Source organism: Numenius arquata, chromosome 10, assembly GCF_964106895.1.
Source record: "Numenius arquata chromosome 10, bNumArq3.hap1.1, whole genome shotgun sequence".
Lineage (NCBI taxonomy): Eukaryota > Metazoa > Chordata > Aves > Charadriiformes > Scolopacidae > Numenius > Numenius arquata.
In genome coordinates, this window is record NC_133585.1 from 39,903,869 (window position 1) to 39,924,225 (window position 20,357).

Genomic DNA, 20,357 nt, shown 5'->3' on the forward strand with positions numbered 1-20,357 from the left:
CTTTACCAATCAGCTGGAAATAATACATAACAGAGACACAGATGACAACATCAGCATCAGGGGCCTGCTCAGCTCCTCGGCAGCGTCTCTGCTCGGCGCTGCTCTCCCTACAAAGACGCCTGCATCCCTCTCCGCTGCCACGGCACGCAGCAGCGCAGCAAAAGGATCCCGGGTGCTCTTCCCTCCCCTGCTCCGGCTCCAGACCTCCTCCCAGTCCAGGGAGCCCTCCTTCCAGTGCCCTCCCCGTCTGTCCCCCCTGCCCTGGCAGCCCTCCCTGCCCTCCCCAGGCCCCCTCAGAGCCCCAGCACTGCCCTCCCAGTGCTCGCCATCACTGCATCTCCTGCCCGTGTCCCCAGAGCTTCACCTCCTGCCCCCCTAAGACTGCCCCCCTGCCCCCCATGCCCTCCCCAGTGCTCCCCATCACTGTGTCTCCAGCCCCAGTGCCCCCAGAGCTTCATCTCCTGCCCCACCAGTGCCACCAGCACTGGCCCCCTGCCCCCTCAGTGTCCCAATACTGACTCCCTGCCCCCCCGTGCCCCCAGTATTGCTCCCCACTGCCCCCCATCACTGCATCTCCTGCTTCAGTGCCCCCAGAGCTTCATCTCTTGCTTTCCTAGTGCCACCAGCACTGTCCCTCTGCTCCTCAGTGCCCCCAGCACTTCTCCCCTGCCCCCCCAGTGCCCCAGTACTGACTCCCTGCCCCCCCAGTGCCCCAGTACTGCCACCCAGTGCCCCCCATCACTGCATCTCCTGCCCCAGCACCCCCAGAGCTTCACCTCCAGCGCCTCCAACGCCCCTCCAGCACTGACCCGCTGCCCCCCAGTGCCCTCCACTGCCCCTAGTTCTGCTCTCCTGCCCTCCCCACTGCCCCAATACTGACCCCCTGCCCCCCAGTGCCCCAGTATTGCCACCCCAGTGTCCCCCAGCACCACATCTCCTGCCCCATCGCCGCTCCTCCCTTCCCCCCTCTCCGTCCCCGCCGCTCCCCCCCCCGCCTGGCCACTCACCCCACAGCGCCCATCACTGCCGTTGCCCTTCAGCCACCGCCGCCGCCGCCACCGCCCGCAGCCGGCGGCCCCGCCGCCCCCCCGCCGCGCAGAGCCACGGGCTGGCGCACCCCCCGCCCGCCCGCCCGCTCCGCCCCGCCTCGCCCCGCCCCGCCCCGCCGGCCCGGCCCGGCCCCGCCCGGCCGAGGACGGCGGCGGCGGTGGCGGCGGCGGCGGCAGCGCGGTGGGCGCCGCCGCCTCGCCGGAGGGTGCGCGGCCCGCCCGGTCCCGGGACTACACTACCCACAATGCCCCCCGGCCGCCGGACCGCCGCCGACACTGCGCATGCGTGTCACCTCGGGTAACCTCCTGCCGCCGCTGCTCGGGGAGACGGCGGGCCCGCGCCGGGGTGGGGGGAGCGGAGTTGGCGTCCTCTGTGACGTATTAACTACGCGACGCGCCATGACGCCGAATGCGTGAGCCGCCGCCAGCGCTGAGCTCGGTGAGGCAGCGGTGGGCCTGCACCGGGGTGGGAGTCCGTGAGGGGGCGTGAGGCCTCTCTGTCGCTCGTACCCGGCGCACAGTCGGGGCCGGGGGGAGGCTGGAGCGACCGCGGGGACGTTGGGGCACCGACCTCGACCCCGGGGCCGGGAGGGGAGTACCCTGTGGTACCGGGAGGGGGAAGGCCGGTTTTCGAAGCTGTTCCCCTCCGCTCCGAGGGGGTTGCTCTCTTCGTGCCCGGCCGGAGGTGAGGGGCGGTGAGGCTGCCGGTTTTCCCTTGAGGAAATACGGCGTTTTGGCCCCTGCGGGAAGACTTTGCTGCGGCTGCTGCCGGTTGTCCCCCGGGGCGCCGCGCTGGCGTGGAGCGGGTCTCGTCGTCCTTGGGTGGCTGTTGTTCGTGCGATGCTTTGCACTCACAAGTTCGGGTTCTTGGCTTAACGCTGGGAATGTTAAGGAAGGGCCACGAAGGCGGTCAGAGGGCTGGAGCAGCTCTGCTGTGAGGACAAGCTGAGAGAGTTGGAGCTGTTCAGTCTGGAGAAGAGAAGGCTCCGGGGAGACCTTATAGCCCCTTCCAGCACCTGAAGGGGCTACAGTATGGGGAGGGACTCTATCGGGTAGAGGGGCAACAGTTTGAAACTGAAAGACGGGAGATTTAGATGAGATATTAGGAAGAAATTCTTTACTGTGAGGGTGGTGAGAGAGGTTGCCCAGAGAGGTGGTTGATGCCCAATCCCTGGAAACATTCCAGGTCAGGTTGGATGGGGCTCTGAGCAACCTGATCTAGTTGAAGATGTCCTTGCCTGTGATGGGGGGGTTGGACTAGATGGCCTTTAGCGGTCCCTTCCCACCTAAACTATTCTATGATTCTCAGGTGGGTGAGGCTGTGGTGAGCAGTGTTTGCTTATGTGGTGTAGTTATCAAAGGTGCTCTTGAACTTTTAGCTGATTTTTGGAAAATGTGTTGCTAGCGTTGTGGGGTGGCAGCTGATACTGCAGGGTATAATTTCTTCGTTTCTAGCCTCTGCTGCTTTCCTCTTGTTTCCAGCAATTGCATCTCCCAGGAACAGGCTGACTAATTGAGGCATCTTGCTAGTGGCAACTCTGTGACTGTTTTAGTGTTAAAATACTTTCTGAAGTTGCCTTTGAAGTGGCAGTTGGTTATGCCACTGTAAGAGTAGACAGATAACCAAAGGAAAAGTTCTGCCTAGCCTACATAATCAATTAAAAAATTCAAAAGGTGTTTTTAAGTATTGAGGAACCATAACAGCCCAGTTTGCCTAGGCTTTGTACTTTCTTGGTGAGGAAGTGCAGCTGGAAAGTGTGATCTTACAAAGATGGTACTGGCCTAATTTTGTTGTAAAAGTGTGTTGAGCACCTGGCGACTAGTGGGAAGAAGCAGGATGAGAAAATACTTCTTTGTGAACTGTTTTGCTCCATCTCCAGGAGGGTTTCTAAATCACACCGGAAGAAGCTGAAACAGCTCTGATCTAGTCATCATTTGCTCGCAACTGGAAAATCCTGCTCCACTTCCATGAGAGAAAGCCCCGGTCGTCAGGGCTGAAAATCTGCTGCTTCAGACAGTGTGTCTTCCTAACTTAAATCTCTTCTAACTTCTCTGTGGAGTGCTTTCCAGTTCCAGGGGATGCACCCTGCTTCCTGATACCCTGGGAACAGGCTGCCTTTGCTTGGTGAGCTGGTTTTGTTTGAATCCGGAGCTGGCAAATTCATAAGTAACCTCAGCCATCATCCATTCTGCACCAGAGAGCCCAGCAGCCTGTGCCTTGTTTGGCTGTAGTTTGGCCAGAAAATTCTGCGTGTTTGTTTTGTTTTTTTTTATCTTGGTTGTGGTCTCTCAGCCCTGAGGTGCCTTGCAGGGCATACAGGCCTTGGGGCAACATTTGAGTATCTTCTTGCTTTGAGTTTTTCTGACTTCATTTGTCAGCAAAGGCGGCTGACTGCTTTTAAGCTAGGTGACTGGTTACTATGCTGTTATAACAGCAGATAAACACCAGATAAATTTGTCGAATTAACGAGGGCTGCGTTGACCAGAGACAGCAGTAGATGTACTCTTCTGTTCCAAATCGCTGATCTCCATAAAACTAGTCTGAACTTTCCTTGCCAGAAGGACTTTAAGAAATTTTCCTGGTTTGTTTTTTTTTTTTCTCGTTTTTCTTACTGACACGTGAACAAGAGAATCATGTGTAGAGCTCTTCTGCTGTTTCATGCAGGCAACTCTGCAAATGTCTGTTCTCATACACAAAGCATTTTAAGTTCAAGGTAGTGATCCTCCGTAACCTTGTTCTAGCCTGATGGTAATAACAGTTTATCTCTATACAAACTACTGACTGATCTATTTTTTTTGTTCTTTTTTGTTGTTGTAAAAGTAACAGAAATGTGGAAAAATGAATAAAATGGATTTGCTAACTACTAGTCTGCAGAATAAATATCCGCAGTGGATGCTTACACAAAACCAAGTTTTGGGTGATAAAAAGGTATGTCATCACGTGGGGGAAACTTATTTAATTGGAGGCTGCATAATAGCACAGTGTTGGACAATGTGCTTTTAGTTAGGCTTGTGCCTCTGATATTTGTGAATGTTTACAGCTGTTTTGTCCTATAAGCAGTAGTTAAATTTAGGTACTCTGGTGTTACTACTGGTTGAATTAGCTTGATAAAGTATCTTTTTTTTTTTTTTTTTAATTAAAGTACCATATATGGACCAAAGGCGGCTGCTGCTATGGCTATGACCTTTGTTGAAATTTCTTCCTGACAATCTGAATCTTGGTAGCAAAAACACCAAAGTCTAAGGAAGCTTTTGGTGCATTGCTCACCCAGTGTTGTGGGCTGTACACCAGCAAGGGCTGGGGATTTTTCCTATGTTTAATTTGAGAGCTCAAGTTGTGGTCTGATGGGAGTTTGTTCTGGTAAGGCCCTTTGCCTTTCTGCATTTGTTATTTCAGCGGTTTTGGAAGAATTAATTGCTCATCAAGATTATGTTGAAATTTCTGGTGTTCCAAGAATGTTAATGTGTCCTTGGATGGTTTTTTTTCTGCATATATGAACAGTCTCAGTTTAAAATTTCCCACTAGAAGTCCCCTCTGTAACATCAGAAACTGCTTTGACAATTAGAAGACTAATTAATGAGAGAAAAATGGAAGACTCAGTTCAGCAGTTTTCCTTCTATAAAGCGGGAGTGAAAAATTAGCAGCATGGATATTAAAAAATGTCAGTTAAAACCAACATGAGTTTCATTGGCTGTGGTACTGCCTGTGTACGGTGGCAGCCTGCCTCAACAAGCTCTTTGAGGAAGGGTTTTGATTAAAGTTTCACCCTTCATTAACTGGAGGAAATGTTTTGTTGCGCAAGCATAAAATCGACAGTATCTTTGTTTCAGAATCTCCCTCTTCCAGGCAACTTGCTGTTCCTGAAACTGTATTAAAACCTCTTTTGTGGCCTCTTTTGACAAGATTGTTTTGTTCTTTGAGTGTTATTGTGTGATACTTAAACATACTTGCAATTAGTTGCATCATAGCTTACTTGTATATGTTTAACCAACCTAAAGGTTTTTCAGGCAGCTCAATGCTATCAGAAGTTTTGCAGTTCAAGTAAGTTTATCAGTCAATAACTTGAAGTAAAAATGCTTCTGAAAGGGGGGAAAAATGCTAATTGGAGTGTTACAGTTCACCTTACTTTGTGTGCTTAAAGCTTCAATTCGTAAACCAGTATTCATCAGTTGATGGAGGATATTGGTCCTTTTAAATGTTGCATATAGTTTTAAATCTGTGGAGTTTGCTTAGAGCTTTGTGAAGTGCCTCACACATTGTATCTGGCAAGGTTAAGTGAAGTGGTGGGGCTGAAATGTGGGACCAAGGAAGTGGGTAACAGCTATTGCATGCAGCTGTACTGAAATAGAGATGCCTCAGAGGACTTTAGCCTGATCAAATTTGAATGGCTTGAAAAGTGACTTAACAAATTATTGTCTAGTTTTGATTATTTTATTTCTCAAAATTGAGGTGTGTAAGTGCTATGGCACTTGAAATAGTGCTGAGGGGTGAAAATGATGTCAAAAATGGGTATTTTCCCTGACGTTGTTCTTTGAAAGCTACTGAATCTCTTTTGGTGGGAAGAATGCAACTCAATTAAATTGAGATGAAAAGTCAGCCTGCACGATTTCAGTCAGAGTGCTTGGAGTCAAGCAGAGAAATCAGGGCATGAACCCGATTGGTTTTATAGAGGGGGGACGTCACCCTGTTGTGCCAGCCTTGCTGGGATATAGCATTAAAGGCTCATGCAGTGGTTGCAGTTGCTGATGCATCTGTGTTAAGGTTAGATGTGGCTGGAAACTGAGCCTCTTCCAAACGTTGTTTGACAGAAGTCTACCATTCAGAGGAGTGTTTTGGAAGATGGGCTGCCATTCTTAAAATTCTGCGGCTCCATTGTGTACAGCTACGAAGCCAATGACTGTTCCCTTCTCTCGGAAGATATCAGGTAATAGCTCTTACTCTGTTTTTCTTTTTTCGAGTGCCTTTTCCTTTCTGAAAAGGACTCGGCTCTTCTCTCTGTCTCCTCCTGGCTGATTGTGCATTCGATGTGTCCAGAGGTGAACAGTTCAGCCAGAGAAAACATCTGGTCGTCTTGGCTGTCTTGATACACGTGGCAAATGCGTCTTACTGGTTGCAAGCACAAACTGAACCCTTTTCTCGTGATGGTGAATTATCCCTGTGAGAGAGATCCCTGGTTTGTCTGCAGCGGGTGGTGTTTTAAAAACACCTCTGGGTTGTGCTATGCAGTAATAGTTCTTTTTATGGGAGATGCCATTGCTGAACTTTGCAGTTCCTTTAAGCAGCAAAGGCTCTAATGCAGGTTCTTTGCCTTTCACAGTATGGATAATTCCATGAACTTCAGTGAACTTCACAGGGAAGTATAAGCTGTAAGAAATCAAGCATATATGTTAATTCATAACTGGGGACTGTACATTTGGAGAAAAGGTAGTAAATTCATGGTGCAAACGGATTATTTTTTCCCCTCCCTTTTTGCATAGCGTGGCTCATGTTACTGGGGGCAAAAAAAAAAAAATTCAAAACTTTCAGTGTAGTGGGATAAAGAACAAACTTTCAAGGGAATATAAACTATTCTACCACCTTTTGTATCTGGATATTTCCTGAGGTTTTCTGTACTACTGTTTGCATGCAGTAAGATCAGCTGAGGCTTGAGGTTTCTGGTAACTTTTAGGACCAGCAGGAATTTCACCTCCTTGTGGTCTTGATTTTAAAATGGTTTCTGCGCTCTGTGCATGCGAAAGGAGAGATGCACTGGCTGTGATTCTCATCATCTTTATGTAAGATGTCTTAAGCCTGATATCTTAAATACTGGTAGAAGAACAGTTAATTGTGAAGAATATCTGTTTCTTTTCAGGCAGAGTTTATCAGATGGGGCTGCTGTTGGATTTGATATTGAATGGCCACCATCTTACACTAAAGGAAAAATGGCAAAAATAGCTGTAATCCAGATATGTGTAACTGAGGAGAAGTGTTACTTGTTTCACGTCTCTTCAATGTCAGGTACTGTACTTCCTCTCATCTTATTTGTTAGGGCGTGAGTTACTCTCTGTTTCTTGTGGTTAAGTTTGAACTTAAGCCTTAAGCAATAGCTGCTACTTCACACTATGTTGGATAGTAAAAATGCATCCCCCCGGTCCCCTTTCCCACCTGTAGCAAAGGGATTTATTCTTTGAGTATTGCCTACGTATATCAAGGAGATCTTAGCCCAAGTCTTGCCCCGTGCGCTGGCATACAGCATTTTACGTTCTGAACAGGGCAAAAGAATCTTACTTGAGGATTGTTTTTCTGTCTGGGAAAGAATATTTTAATTCAGCTTTAAAAATTTAATTCCTGGCTCATATAATGAGCTTTCTGTTTAGTGCCAAAATAAACAACAAGCCTAAATTTAGCAGACTGTGTTATCTTTTTAATTTGGCTTCAATAACAAAAACCGTCAAAAATGGTGGCCGTTATGCTGTTTGTTCCTAATACCTGTGTTTTTGTGACATTGGTTTTCAGAAAGAATACTGGATACCTGGTGTGATGCAGCTGTGGGGAGAGAAGGGGGTGTGCTCAACAGAGTCTAAATTCATTACGGATGTGAATAAAAGCTTCCAAATAGGGAAAATAGGAATGAGGGAAGGAGGCTGCAATTTTATAACCTTTGGTTTGAATGTTAGATTGAAACTATGCCTGTGAGATGTCTCTGATTTCCCTGGGGTGTGCATGCTGAGGTATAATAGTGATAATTTTAATGTTGGTGTTCAATCCTTTGTCATTTATAGCAAATGGGGTGGAAAATTTAATTGCTGGAGGCTATTCAATCCGGGAGGCAGAAAGGTACAAGTGCACAAAAGAAAAAGATTTGAGGAAAGGAAGCGAAGGGAAAAGGAGTCATAAAGAGCTGAAATGCTTCTGATTCTAAGAGCGAAGATGTTTGTGTATTGACGCTGAGTACGGTTGCATGTGGGTTACTGTGTGTTACAGCAGAAGATGGTGTTTCCTCCTGAATCATTTTCTAAAATTCCTGTTCTTGCCAATGAAAGATGCACTTTGAACTGAGTGAGATGCCAATCTTTTTTGCAGGAACCACCGCCAATTTCTGATTAATTTGCAGAAAACATTTGATCTACAGAAAGGCAGATGTTGGCAGAATTAGCCGGTTGGATAAGACATACCATTTTTTGTTGCAAAAAAACCAATGCTTCTTTCTGCACGAGGAAGAGAGTGGAGAGTTCTTGGATTGTGTGTAAAGGACAAAAATGACATATATTTATTAGGAGGATTCTTGATAATTTTCCATTTCTTATTCTTTTTCTTTTTTCCTTAGACTTCTAAGAAAATATGGCCTGTTTCTTGGATTGTAGCCTCTATATAGTCTTGAATTTAGACCCTTTTAGTTCATACAGTCACTTTTCTAGAAATGAGGTGGTGGAAATGGAGCACAAGTCCTCTACTGGGAAGTTCCTGTCTTTCATGGTGATATTATTAGGTGAAAATCCCTTGTTAAGTAAGTCAGCAGCATATGTTGCAGGCTTTCTTTCAGCTCAACCGTTTTTTATCTCCTCTACAGGGGAATTTCCATTTTGTGTTATGGCTGAGGTGCTCTGGCAATGTTGTACTTTGTCTGCATCTTACAGCACCAGACTACTACAGTTTTGTGGTTGTTTTAACAGTAATTTTCTAATGCTTGGAATTGGACCTGCAGCTTCAGTCCGCAACGCAGCCGATTGTGGCTATAGTTGCAAACGTTCTGTACAGTGTCTCAGTGGTAACCATAAAAGTGTGGAGATTGGTGTGTGAAATAAAATCAGCGATGCAAAGTGACTGTTGAAGTATATCAATACATATTACAGTAGTGAGAAGGTGAAATTGGAAATCAGAGCCAAGACAGATACTAAGGACTGTGCGTTTGTGCAGTATTGCGTGTTTGTAGATACTAGGATTACAGTTGAGACTAATTCAGGTGCCCTGAATTTTAAATGGAAGCAAACACAGAGGGGAGAAAAAACATTGCTTTTCTTCAAGTATGAAGTGTCGGTGGCTGTTCCCTCCTGTAAGAAAAACAGATATGAAAGCTGCATGCTTTTATTCAGTCCTGTAAACTTGAAAATGCCTTTTGATCCAGGATTGTGCCATCAGTTTGGGATAAATCAAAATCTAATACTTAGCATCTGTGTACATCCTTGAATACTTTTGTTCTTATTTACAAGACTCGCTTGTCTGGGCTTGGTGGGGAATCTCGTTGGCAAATTTTGTCTTCCAAATGCTATTGTTGGACCAGCCCAACGTTAGCACTAAGTATGCCTACACAGAGTCTTCTTTCCTGATGATTCCCCATGCTTACAGTTTAAACTGTTTCCCGGGAATGTGAAATAGCAAAAACTGGGAAGGAAAAATGTGGAAAACAGTAAAATATTTCATTTGGTTTCATGAGCATCCAATTCTGAGAATTAAAATACTTTTTCCAGTTAGAGGTGGTCTTTTTGTTATGTGGTTTAGCAATCTGTAATACGAATGGAATAAGGTTGTTTAACTTTTTTACTTGATTTGTTTCCAGGTGCAGAATGAATTTGTGTATTTCAAATATTTCATTCCTGCTTGTCTGCAGATGATATATTTTAAACAATTGGTTTCTGGTCATTCCAAAGGGTCATAAAAGCAGAGCAACTTTGGGGGCTTTTCCTCTAGAAGCACAGGTTTTTGCAGATGGCCCTTGTGTTAGGATTTTGTCACTTCCACTAGACTTTCTGGCATCTTCCAGTATTTAGTTTCTGATGTTTGGGCTTAATCTATTTTAGGTTTTCCCAAGGGACTCAAAAGACTGCTCGAAGATGAAACAATTAAAAAGGTTGGCGTAGGAATTGAGGGAGATCAATGGAAGCTGATGAGTGACTTTGAAATCAAACTGAAGAGCTTTGTGGAGCTGGCTGACGTTGCTAATGAGAAAGTAAAACTTAAAACCTTTTTGTTGTGGGAGGGAATCTTGTTATTGTGCTGTACAAAAGGAAGCTTCCTTGTCTTCACAGGATTTCAATTCTGATAGCAAACGTATTCTGTAGAATAAAGCAGAGATGTGTTTTAACTTTTAAAAAAAATATTAAAAAGAGCTCTGAAGAAAGTCTGCCGAACTATGTACTGTCTTTCAGTGAGTCAGTTCCTAATGAACATTTGTCCCCTTTCAGGCCTGTTCACCTTTTGCATTTACAAGGTATGGCTTTTTAATTCAGCTACAGATGCATTTTCTTTACTTATTAGTGATGGAAATTGTCAGACTGCATCAAGTCAGGGTTCTTCTGGCAATGGTGTACTTGTCCCAGCAGCAGCTGAACCTTTAAAATAAGATGCAAGAAGTGCTGTGGAGGCAGTGAAGTACTAATGCCTGTTTGAAGGGAGTCAGCCCTCCTGCCATGACTTGCTTGGTGCTGGGAGAAAGCATTGAGGTCTTCCTTGAAGTCCTCCATGCGGAGGTGTTTGCCACATGATCTGGAGCCACAGAAGTATCTTTGTTTCCATGACTCTGAAGTTGGTGTTGCCTCCGCTCTCATGCGGGTGCAGTTTCCAGCACCTGATGGCTCGTTGTTTAGAAGTAGGGTGGCAGTTGGCGCACCCTGAATTTCAGTTTAGATGGATTTTGGTTAGATACCATTTAATGTAGGGAGATCTGCTCTGTCTTATTAAGGAAGAGAGCAAAAGGTTCATTACCTTCCAAATCGTCTTGCCATTCTTATTTCTAGCCTGTCCTTTAAAGGTTTTCTGACTTTTTGTACATGCAAGGCTTTTCCTTACCTGTACTCGGTCTCTCCGTGCACTTCTCCTTCCTCCTGGGCTTTTTTTTGTTTGGTAGGATAAAAACAACAATTGTAGTTTCCTGGTGGAGGATGAAGATGTATGTGTAGAAATAATACTACTTATACCTTTCTCTATTCTGTGATTTATATACCCTGCATGATTAAATCACAGTGCAGGAGAGGGGAATGTGATCTATCAGTGTTTGGGGCAGTGCTCTCCATATAAGCCACCTTGAAGTTTCAGTTCCTAGTGAGCTGAAAGTTGTACAAATCAAACTTTTTTGCTCAAGCAACAGAAGGAGCTGTTGTTTTGCGGTGGTTTTCTTTTTTTTTTTTTTTTTCCAGGTTTGGAGTTTCCTCAATTCCAGCCTCTTTTTTTTTTTTTTTTTTATCCCAGCATCTGACTCCAGGATACTTTGCTACGACGATGAGCAATGTGATCTCTGATAGCAGCTTTAAAGTCTTCTGCTAAAGAGAAAACAAACCAAAAATAAACTTGAAGCTTGAGAGAGCAAAGAATAGAGTTGTATATAATGGCACAGTGTGAGGGGGAGGGCTTGGGGGAACCTAAAATGAACAGTTGGTAGGTGTTGGGTTTTTTTTATATCAGATTTGAGGGGATGAGCTGCTAATGCTGCACTGCTTTGCTCGACAGTTCTGCATGTTTTGCAAGTTGAAATAGCAGAAGGCTGGGCCTGGGAGTCCTGGATCCTTGGGATCTGAAGGAAAGTTTCCCACACTGGCTATTAAGACAATAGCATTTAGCAACTGTGATTGACAAATACGATTACAAAAGCAATTGAAAACAGCAGTGTGGTGGGGTGACTTCCAGAGACTTCTGATGATCTGCTTCCCAGCACACTGAATAGTGGTTAGTGTGGTTTTTAACTGCACTCTTTTGCTGGCACTTGGTTTCGGACTTGCAAAAGTTGACAAAATGCTTACAGGCAGACTTTAATATTCCTGTGTTTATATTAAATACATTCCTGGTGCTTGATACTGAGTTTCTGTAGTTAGAAAGGCAAATACTAGAAAAATCCTGAAGGAGAGAGGGGTTGCTATTTAAGTCTATGGCTTTTATTTTATCAACTCGGAGACTACATTGTGCAGATATTTCCTATTTTTGGTACCACCTCACATTGTGTGGACTCCTCTAGCCTTAATGCCATCTTTCCAGCTTGACGATGAAGGTATGTCCTCTAACAATACGGTTTCAGAGCAGAGAAATACAGATTTCAAATGGCCAAACTGTTTTAATATGATGAGAGGAATTAGGCCTGGAGAACAATTACTGCTTTGAGAAACTAGTTTGTTCTGGATAACCCAGAGCTGTTTGCTTCTAATGAGGGATTAAGTATAGTTTGCCACTTCAAGGAATACATTCTGCCAGGTCCAATTGCTTTCCCCTTTAAACAAGTCCTCTGTTTTTTTTTTCCTCTTTCCCCAGCTGAAGTGTAAGGAGATATGGAGTCTAAATGGTCTGGTAAAACACCTTTTTGGCAAGCAGCTTTTGAAAGATAAGTCTGTCCGCTGCAGTAATTGGGAAGAATTTCCACTCAACGAGGAGCAAAAATTGTATGCAGCCACAGATGCCTATGTACGTACAAGAAGACATCACCATTCCACTCATATCAATTAATTTGTTCTCCAACGTGCTGTTAGCTGTTGGTTTTAGTGTCTTTCTGCTACAGAACATAATGAATGTAGGAAGGCTCTGAGGTCCACTGTGGATATGGGATGCTTAAAGGTGGAAATGCCACCAAGTAGGTTGCTGTCCAATTCCTTGTCTGTCTTCAATTTTTAAACCTCAGTGTTCATCCAGAGCTTCATAATATCTTCTCTGTTGAAGATGGTACTGCTTGTACCTGACTCGGTAACTTGTCTTGTTGCTGAGATCACTTGAAGAGAATATTGTGGTGAATGTTTCACCCTAGAAAATTGAACGTAGGTGGAAGAAAGAAACCCCATTCCACAGCAGCCTTGAGCCTCCCATGAGATCCTCACCTCTTACTGTTTCCTGGTGTTGCAAGATTTGCCTTTTTTAGTGAAGTCTATTCACAAAGCAGAGCTCCTGGAAGTTCTGTTGTGCTTTCAATGTGCCAAGTAACACGGGCACCAACAAGTATATCTGAGGAGTGTCTGTCCATTTGGACTCGCTTCAAGTTGTCACCTCAGGGAAGTGAGTTTTGATGGAGAAATCGGGTGAATTGTATATCTGTCTGTATGGAGTAAGCCTAAATTCTTGCAGCGTGATTATCCCCACATAGGAGTAACATGACTGATGTGTACTTAAGTACAATAATCACGGAAGTAAAGAGTAGGTAATTATTTTTTGGTTCCCTTGTCTGCAGGTATTTGCTGCAGCTCATTAGCACTTTTGGGTGTGTTTTCTGCTGGGAGTTTTGGTCACCTTTCTTGAGCTGCTTATGAACCAAAATCCTGCTAAGTGTAATACATGAGATAAGCAGCTTGGAAGAAATACATCCTTCTCATGTGGTTAATACAGCATGGGTTACCAGGAAGAGTAATTTAGTTGCATATGAATTTTTGTAGCTCTTCAGAAGTCTCTGCTTTTTTACCACTTTGAAAACAGCATAGTTTCCCTGCAGTTCTGTGCAGGGATTTACCGGCATGCTGCTGGGTGCTGGCTGCTTACAGGGAGAAAACTGTTCTTTATGGCAGCAAAATAAAATCCTTTTAGGTTTCTATTTCTCTGATGAGGTTAGATAGAGGAAGGGAAGTGGGCTAGTGGTCTGTTTTGTTTCCTGACTCGGGAAATGCTGCATATTTTCTAGTTTAGTTAAATGTTAAACTGTGGAGGGTTTAGCACCTGTTAAAATCCAAACCAGTAAGGAAAGGAGCTCTATTTTTGGTGCTTTCTGCAGCTGCTGTAGCCAGCTTTTTCCAGCCTTGCTATGCTCTGTTCACCTGGTCTGCCTTTTGGATCCTCGCAGGAAAACACAAGGGAGTAACTTGTTTCTTTCTCTTTTCTCTTTAAAATGGTTTGGTTTACATGTGTAGCCTAATTAGCACATTACTGGCTTTAGGCTGCATTTTTTTTTTGTTTGAAATTATTATTCATATCAAGGGAAATATTAAGCACACAGAATCTATCTTAGTAGGTTCACAGATATTCTCTTGGAGCGCTACATAAAATCTGCATGAGGTGGAGCAGATGGTGAGACTGGGAGCAGGGTACTTGGCGCTCTCTTTGCAGCGAACTTTGTAAGATACAGGTCCCAGCACGGTTATAAGAGTACCCACTGCAGTGTGGACCCCGAGTCAGGACTTGGCCTTTTGCGAAGCGTTCTGTAAAACCTGACCTGGTAGTGATGAGCAGTACAGTAAGGCACACCATTGACCATTGTATGGCACGGGCCAACAACTCAGATTTTGATGTTCACAATGTATTTGTGACATGGTTTGCTGAGTTAATTCTTGGCGTTTTTTGTTTAGTCTCTGATGATGTTTCTCTGCAGAGTACCGAGTGCTAACTTTTTTTTTTTCCTTTCTTCTGCAGGCTGGCTTCATCATTTATCAAAAACTGAAAAATATGAATAACAGTGACAGGAAATTCTTTTGTGTAAGAGGAGGTAAATTATACATTAAAGCATAAGGAGTTTATTCAATGTACAATTGAGTATTCTATTTCCCAACAGTTTTTTTTCCTGGTATCTTTGTGTCAGGGTTATCTGGGTTCTTGGTGGTTAGTGATCGCTTCCAGAGAGAGCAGACTGTAAAGGCTCTTGGATGACCTGGGTTACCATACTGTGTAACTATTTTCCATAGTGATGTAGGAATGCAGTCTTGGTATGTTGTTTGTTTTTGCTGTATACAGAGATGGTAAGAATTCCTGGTGTCATTCCGGTTTGTTTATAGAAACACTGCAGTGAATTAATTTCAATTCTGCTGTTGCAGGGACAAAACTCCAGTTTAAAAAGAAATAAAACCACCAAAAGAAAATGTGTTATGAAGTAATGCTTTTCTTGAGGTGTATAAATAGGGCCCACATGTGTTTTAGGGTGGTTTAGCATTATTTGATGAGAAAAATGATGCTAAGATCTTGTTTGGTTCTGTGCTTCATAAGGAAAGTTAAGTATTGCATGTAGCTCATGGTTGAAAAAGAGGCAAGAGGAAGTTTATTTCCTTTTTGTAGGCTGAATTTTACTTTTCTGTCAAAGACAGAAGTGGCAGTACTATCCCCTTAGTATAAGGTGCAAATTTTTTGGCTTTGGTTTAGTCAGCATATCTGTGTCAGCAGCTCTTTTCTGGAAGCTGGAAGGTATGCTGGGGAAGGATCACTTTGTAATGCTCCCGTTCTGTATCTTTTTTCCCTGAGCATGTGTAACAGGCCACTGGAAGAGATGCAATGCTGAAGTACACGGAAGCTTGGCTTGATTCCATGTACTTGATTTTTTAAGTGCTGGAAAAGGCTGTCTTATCTGTAGATCTTCTAGAAATGCAGTTACTTGAATGGAATGTATTTGCATAGGGATGTTAGACCTCAATTATTGTGAAATAACTCTGATGACACTTCTTATAGATGACATGTCAGAGGGTGTGAAGGAGCGCTTGACTTCACTGGCTGAAGAGATAACAGACCTGGCTTCTCGCATCCCTGATTCTTCTGGACAACTTGAAAATTTGCAGAGGTTAGATTTTTGCCGGCCTGTCTTTACTTTACCTGTAAGATCATAATTTTGTTCCTGATCCCTGAGGTCCCACACAACAAAATACATGTGTGTTAACAGCCATCTCTGTTATCTGCGTGTCCATTTCCAAGACACAGTACGCTTGATGGGAAGACATCGTGTTTATGTGTTGGAACTTAGTTTTTCACTGGTCTAATTGCAGTGGGTTTGACACTGAACTTTGAATCTCTTTCTTCTTGCCAAAATGCACAGCAAGACCTTCTTTCGTAAACACTCAGGACTCTTGCATGACAAACTACTAGAAGTCTGGAGCCTTGATATAAGCATGGGGACGATACCATAAACAGTATTTTCAGAGAGTCTTTATAGGTTTTGTTCAGTGTAAAGAAATATCATTTTCTTCTTACAGAAGTGGAATGCCAATAGCACGTGAGTGATGAGCCTTTATATGTGAACTCCTGGCCAGATTATCTGGAGAAGCAGACTACTTTAGAATCCTCGGTTCTGCTTGTGGCTAAGATGTATATAGTAACCGCCTTTATCATTTTGGTTTAACTTTCTTGTTTTACCTTCCAGGGCTGCAGAAATATTAGCTGACATAACAGCGAATGTAAATGCCTTAAGAAGCACGCTGTTTGGTTCAGGTTCCGCTTCTGTACTGGAGAAGAGCTGTGGCACAACTCCAACAAATCTTGAAGCAGTGTCAGCAGATGTTGAAGCACAGAAAGTTGAAACGCCTGATTTTGCTAAACAGCTTGAAGGTGACTTCAACATCTGCTCTGATGCTACACTGGCTGGACTCTGGGAGGGAGATGGCAATGAAGAAGAGGCAGAGAGAGGTAACACTGTTGTGGAAGATGGGGCTGCAGCAGCCAGCTCTAAGGACATAGCAGACAGAGATGACTTCATGTCACTAGACATTACTGAGCAAGAACTTCAGATCTTGGAACGTCAGGCTGCAGAAGAATTTATCAATGAAGCTGCACCTGAGGTAATGAGAAGCCCTCGTTAATCATGAACACTCAGCAGAGGAAGTGATCTCTTCCTTAATTTCCCCCAAGATTTTAAAGTTCTGTTCTTGAGGGAATATTAAGATGGGCTGAAAGAAGGGCTTGGTCTGGAAAATACTTGTGGAGGTGGTCAAGCACTGAGCTGCTCTTCAGTCATGTGGTTTGAAAGACTACTACTGAATACGGAAGCTCTTAGTCTGATAAGTTTTCCGCTTTCAGTTGCTAATATGTTATCAAAGAATTTTTTGCAGTACGGGGACAAATTCTGCACTTGAGCATCTCCAACTTGGTCATGAATAAAAAGCACATCTTTTTCTAAGGGATCTAAATAACAGTCCTTCTAGTGACTGCTGAATGTGGATTGGTGACTCTTAAATCAGATTATCATTTCCTTTACGTTCCAAGTGTTTCACACATCTGGTGATGCTACTGTTTTTGTCTTTTACTACAGGGCTTTGTTATGTTCTAGTATTTGTTTCAGTTTTTTTTTTTTTTAATGGGCAGGGTCCAGAGCTGGATGAACTTAGTTGTTTTTGGGAAGAAGTAAAAGCATATGGAGAAATGGTTTATTATATGTATGGAAGGTTGAAAGCTTGTGTGTAAAATAAAAATAACTTTGCTGATAAGCAGAAAATTGTTTTGTAGGAGGCATGCTCCACAGACAACGAACAAAATATTTCCTGTGTCATTGAAAGTGATGAAGAATTGGAAATGGAGATGCTTAAAGTGAGTGCCTCAGGCTTTTGTTTTTTAATTTTTTTTGTAATGGTGATGCTTTTGGGTCACAGTGGAGCATAGTGTAGTTGAGGGGAGGGGATATGAAGCAAAATGCTGTTGCTTACAGAAGGTGGACAGAAGACGGATGAAAGTGTGGATACCTAAAGAATTCAATTTATTAGTGTTAGACTTACTGCATCTTTACTATACCAGCTTGGACTTGATCCACCCACTTACTGCATTTGAGTAGATCATAATTCATAAACTGCTCTGCTCCAAGTGTTGTGCATTCAAACCCTTGTCTATGGAGTTGAGCTGACAGGGTGGTTTGTGTGCTGCAGGTGCTGCTAACCTGGGCTGTAGATCAAATTGCTTTGTAGCCATGTTCTGCAGGTCTCTTTCAAAGTGTTTTTACTGGTATAACTTTTATTTCCAGAAAAGAAGATTTAGATGTTGAGTCTTATTTTTCTTTACTCTGGCTTTTTTTCTTGATCCCCCAGAGAGAGTGCTATATGTATTTTGAGTCAAGTGACTAAACATTTCCACCAGAGCAGTCAGAGGTGTTTGTGTGCTTGTACACACATGAAGGTTAAGTCTGTTGATTGCAGCTAAGTAGGAAACAGGACTCAAAGGTCTAGGGAAAAAGGTTGAATTTTCTCTTAGAAGGTGTCTTCTGGATGGTTCTCAATGCTGCATCTCAATAGTCTATAAATGTAATTTTGATCAAAAAAGCTAACTTAAGTAGGGTATTTCGTTAGTGTTCCTCTGAGTACCGTGTTTTGGAAACACTGAGTGTAAGATGACGTTGGGATCCCATCCTTTCTGTTTTCGTGACTAGCCTCCTAAGTCAATTCTCAGTGAAACTTGTGCCTTCATCTAGTTAAAAGTCAAAAAAAACCCACCAACCTCAACCGTTGATTTTATAAAATAACAGATTTAATTGTCTTCAAAATTTCACAGACCTTTTTGCAAAGAAGAAACAAAAGCTGTTATAATGGTACCCAGGAAATGGCTCTTGAGATTTGAATGCTACTGGTAAAGTAGCTTGACAGCTGTGCTTTTCTTTGTGCTGTGTGTCAATAGAGCTAAGTTAGGCTAAAACTCATGTGTCCTATATCATATTAGCTCGGACATGCACTGTACCATTTCATGCCCTGAAATAACTTTTTCTCCGGACTTCTCAGTCTGTAGAAGATGTAGATGATTCCAAAGGAGTTTTGACTGAAAGAGAATCCAATAAAGCCAGGAAAACTCCTGACACAGAATTGAATGTTGCACTAGATGGTGATGAAGATGAAGGTGTTGAGGAAGAAGAGGAAGAAGGTTTGGGTATGTTTTAAATTACAGTACATGATTAAATAAATAAAAAAAAATAAATCTACTGTCTATAGAAGCAGATGTGGAAGCATAGTGACATTTTGTGGTTGGTTTCTTAAAGCAGAAAGTTTTGAAAGGAGTACTTGTCTGTATGTCAAGATGAAAATTTAAAGATGTCTTTGGCAAACCATAGTTGACTCCAGCCACAATCAGTAGACGTTATGTGTGGTGAATAGGAGTAAAACTGATCTGGGGATGTGGAGGTCATGGTGAATTGAGGGGATGTATTCAGAACACAGCAGAGAAGAAAATGGTGCCTCTACTACGTGCTTTTGTTCTGTTGTCCCACTACTGCTGTTCTGTGGCAAAATTAGGAAATTCTGGATTTGAGGTGATCTTGGCCTAATGCTTTGCAGCTGGCCCTGTGGAGAGAAAGCAAATGGAGAAAAGAGGCTGAAATGGGAGGTGCAATACACCTTGGCTTGTTTGGACTCTCACTGTGTGAAAGCTTCCTTCCCTGGCTATGGAAGTTAGACTGTGGACCTTGTCACTGGGAGTGACAGCATCAGCCAAGAGAATAGGTGCTTGCATCTTCCGAGCAGAACATGGGCTGCTAGATGGGGACAGATAAGTTAATTGTTTCTTTGTTCAGTTCATATCTCTAAGTGATGGCCAGGCAGGCTGTTACAGGGAATGTGTGCTTGCCCTACAGACAAAAACTGCATGGAAATGTCATGCTTTCTACTGCTGAATGTTAAGTATAAATTTCAACAGAGATCTTGTATATGTTTCTTCAGTGTTCACAGCAAGACCATGACTTTGTTAGCAACTTGCCATGCCGGGGATTGATCCGTGTCACTTCAGCAGGGGCTTTATTAAAAGCATGCCTAGTAAAACATCTCTGGTACTGAACATGTTCCCAAATAATGCAGCTATGCATTATAATACCTATTGCTTTATCTCATTACTCAAGCCATATGTTCCCCTCCTCATGCAGGGTCTCTGAGGAGCCTGTTTGCTTTTTTAATCCTTTATTCTAGCCCATAAATACCTTTAGTTTGATGTCTCTCTCTTCACTGGAGTTGCCCAGATCCTTGGCCCTGGGCATCACTAACCATGAGCAGACTGTTGTTCATCAAGATGGTGCTTCGTCTTTTTAAAATTTAATCACAGGTGAACTCTTTTTTTTCCTCTCTCCCACTACAGATCCATTGCTTCCAGTACCTAGTGAAAGCCATGTCACGTGTCTGAAGACACATTTTGGGCATTCTTCTTTCAAACCGTAAGTATATTTTCTGTTAAAATGTACACTCTAGGATTCATTTTCTATACCTTCTTTCAACTCGGATGATTTTTATATTAGTACTGCAAAAACCACTAACTAACTAGGACCTGTGCAAAATCCCTAGGAAAAGAAAAGCATTCTTTGCCACAACAAGGTGTCAAAATGAATCTTACAGAGAGTTAACTGCAGTACTGTACTCTCTCAGTAGAGGATGAGTTTCTTGACTCTTCTGATGGCATACCTCCTGTGATCGAAGCTTTCTTGTATCAGGTCTAGTTCAGGTGTTTTAAACAGTGAGCAACAAACTGCACAGATGTTGTTCTCTCTATGATAAACTTCCTTAGTCTGTTTATCCTTTGTTGTGTGGTTCTTATTAAGGGGGGACAGACTCCTGGCTATCTAGTGTGGCATAATCTCAATGCAGTATGTGCTTATGCACGTGAGCATTGCTGTTACAGTTCTTAAGTTCAATGGGAAGGGGATGAAATTGTCCTGGATTACTGGTGGTTGAATGCTTCCTGTGTGAGACACAGCCTAAGAGTAACACTTGGGGGAAGCT

General features: G+C 43.4%; 1 protein-coding gene across 2 annotated transcripts in view; it reads left to right on the top strand.

Moving 5' to 3' along the window:
* Positions 1 to 3,876: 3,876 nt before the first annotated feature.
* The window catches only part of WRN (WRN RecQ like helicase), a 45,243-nt gene continuing 28,762 nt past the window's right edge, over positions 3,877 to 20,357 (top strand). Inside the window, exons 1-11 of one of the 2 annotated variants that reach the window (XM_074154559.1) lie at positions 3,877 to 3,978; positions 5,859 to 5,974; positions 6,902 to 7,047; positions 9,828 to 9,976; positions 12,265 to 12,414; positions 14,338 to 14,410; positions 15,361 to 15,469; positions 16,046 to 16,460; positions 17,125 to 17,205; positions 18,381 to 18,525; positions 19,720 to 19,795. In XM_074154559.1, the coding sequence (XP_074010660.1) occupies positions 3,889 to 3,978; positions 5,859 to 5,974; positions 6,902 to 7,047; positions 9,828 to 9,976; positions 12,265 to 12,414; positions 14,338 to 14,410; positions 15,361 to 15,469; positions 16,046 to 16,460; positions 17,125 to 17,205; positions 18,381 to 18,525; positions 19,720 to 19,795 (1,550 nt within the window). In that variant the 5' untranslated portion in view covers positions 3,877 to 3,888. The remainder of the gene's footprint in view (positions 3,979 to 5,858; positions 5,975 to 6,901; positions 7,048 to 9,827; positions 9,977 to 12,264; positions 12,415 to 14,337; positions 14,411 to 15,360; positions 15,470 to 16,045; positions 16,461 to 17,124; positions 17,206 to 18,380; positions 18,526 to 19,719; positions 19,796 to 20,357) is intronic. The other variant, XM_074154558.1, reaches the window with a different exon arrangement.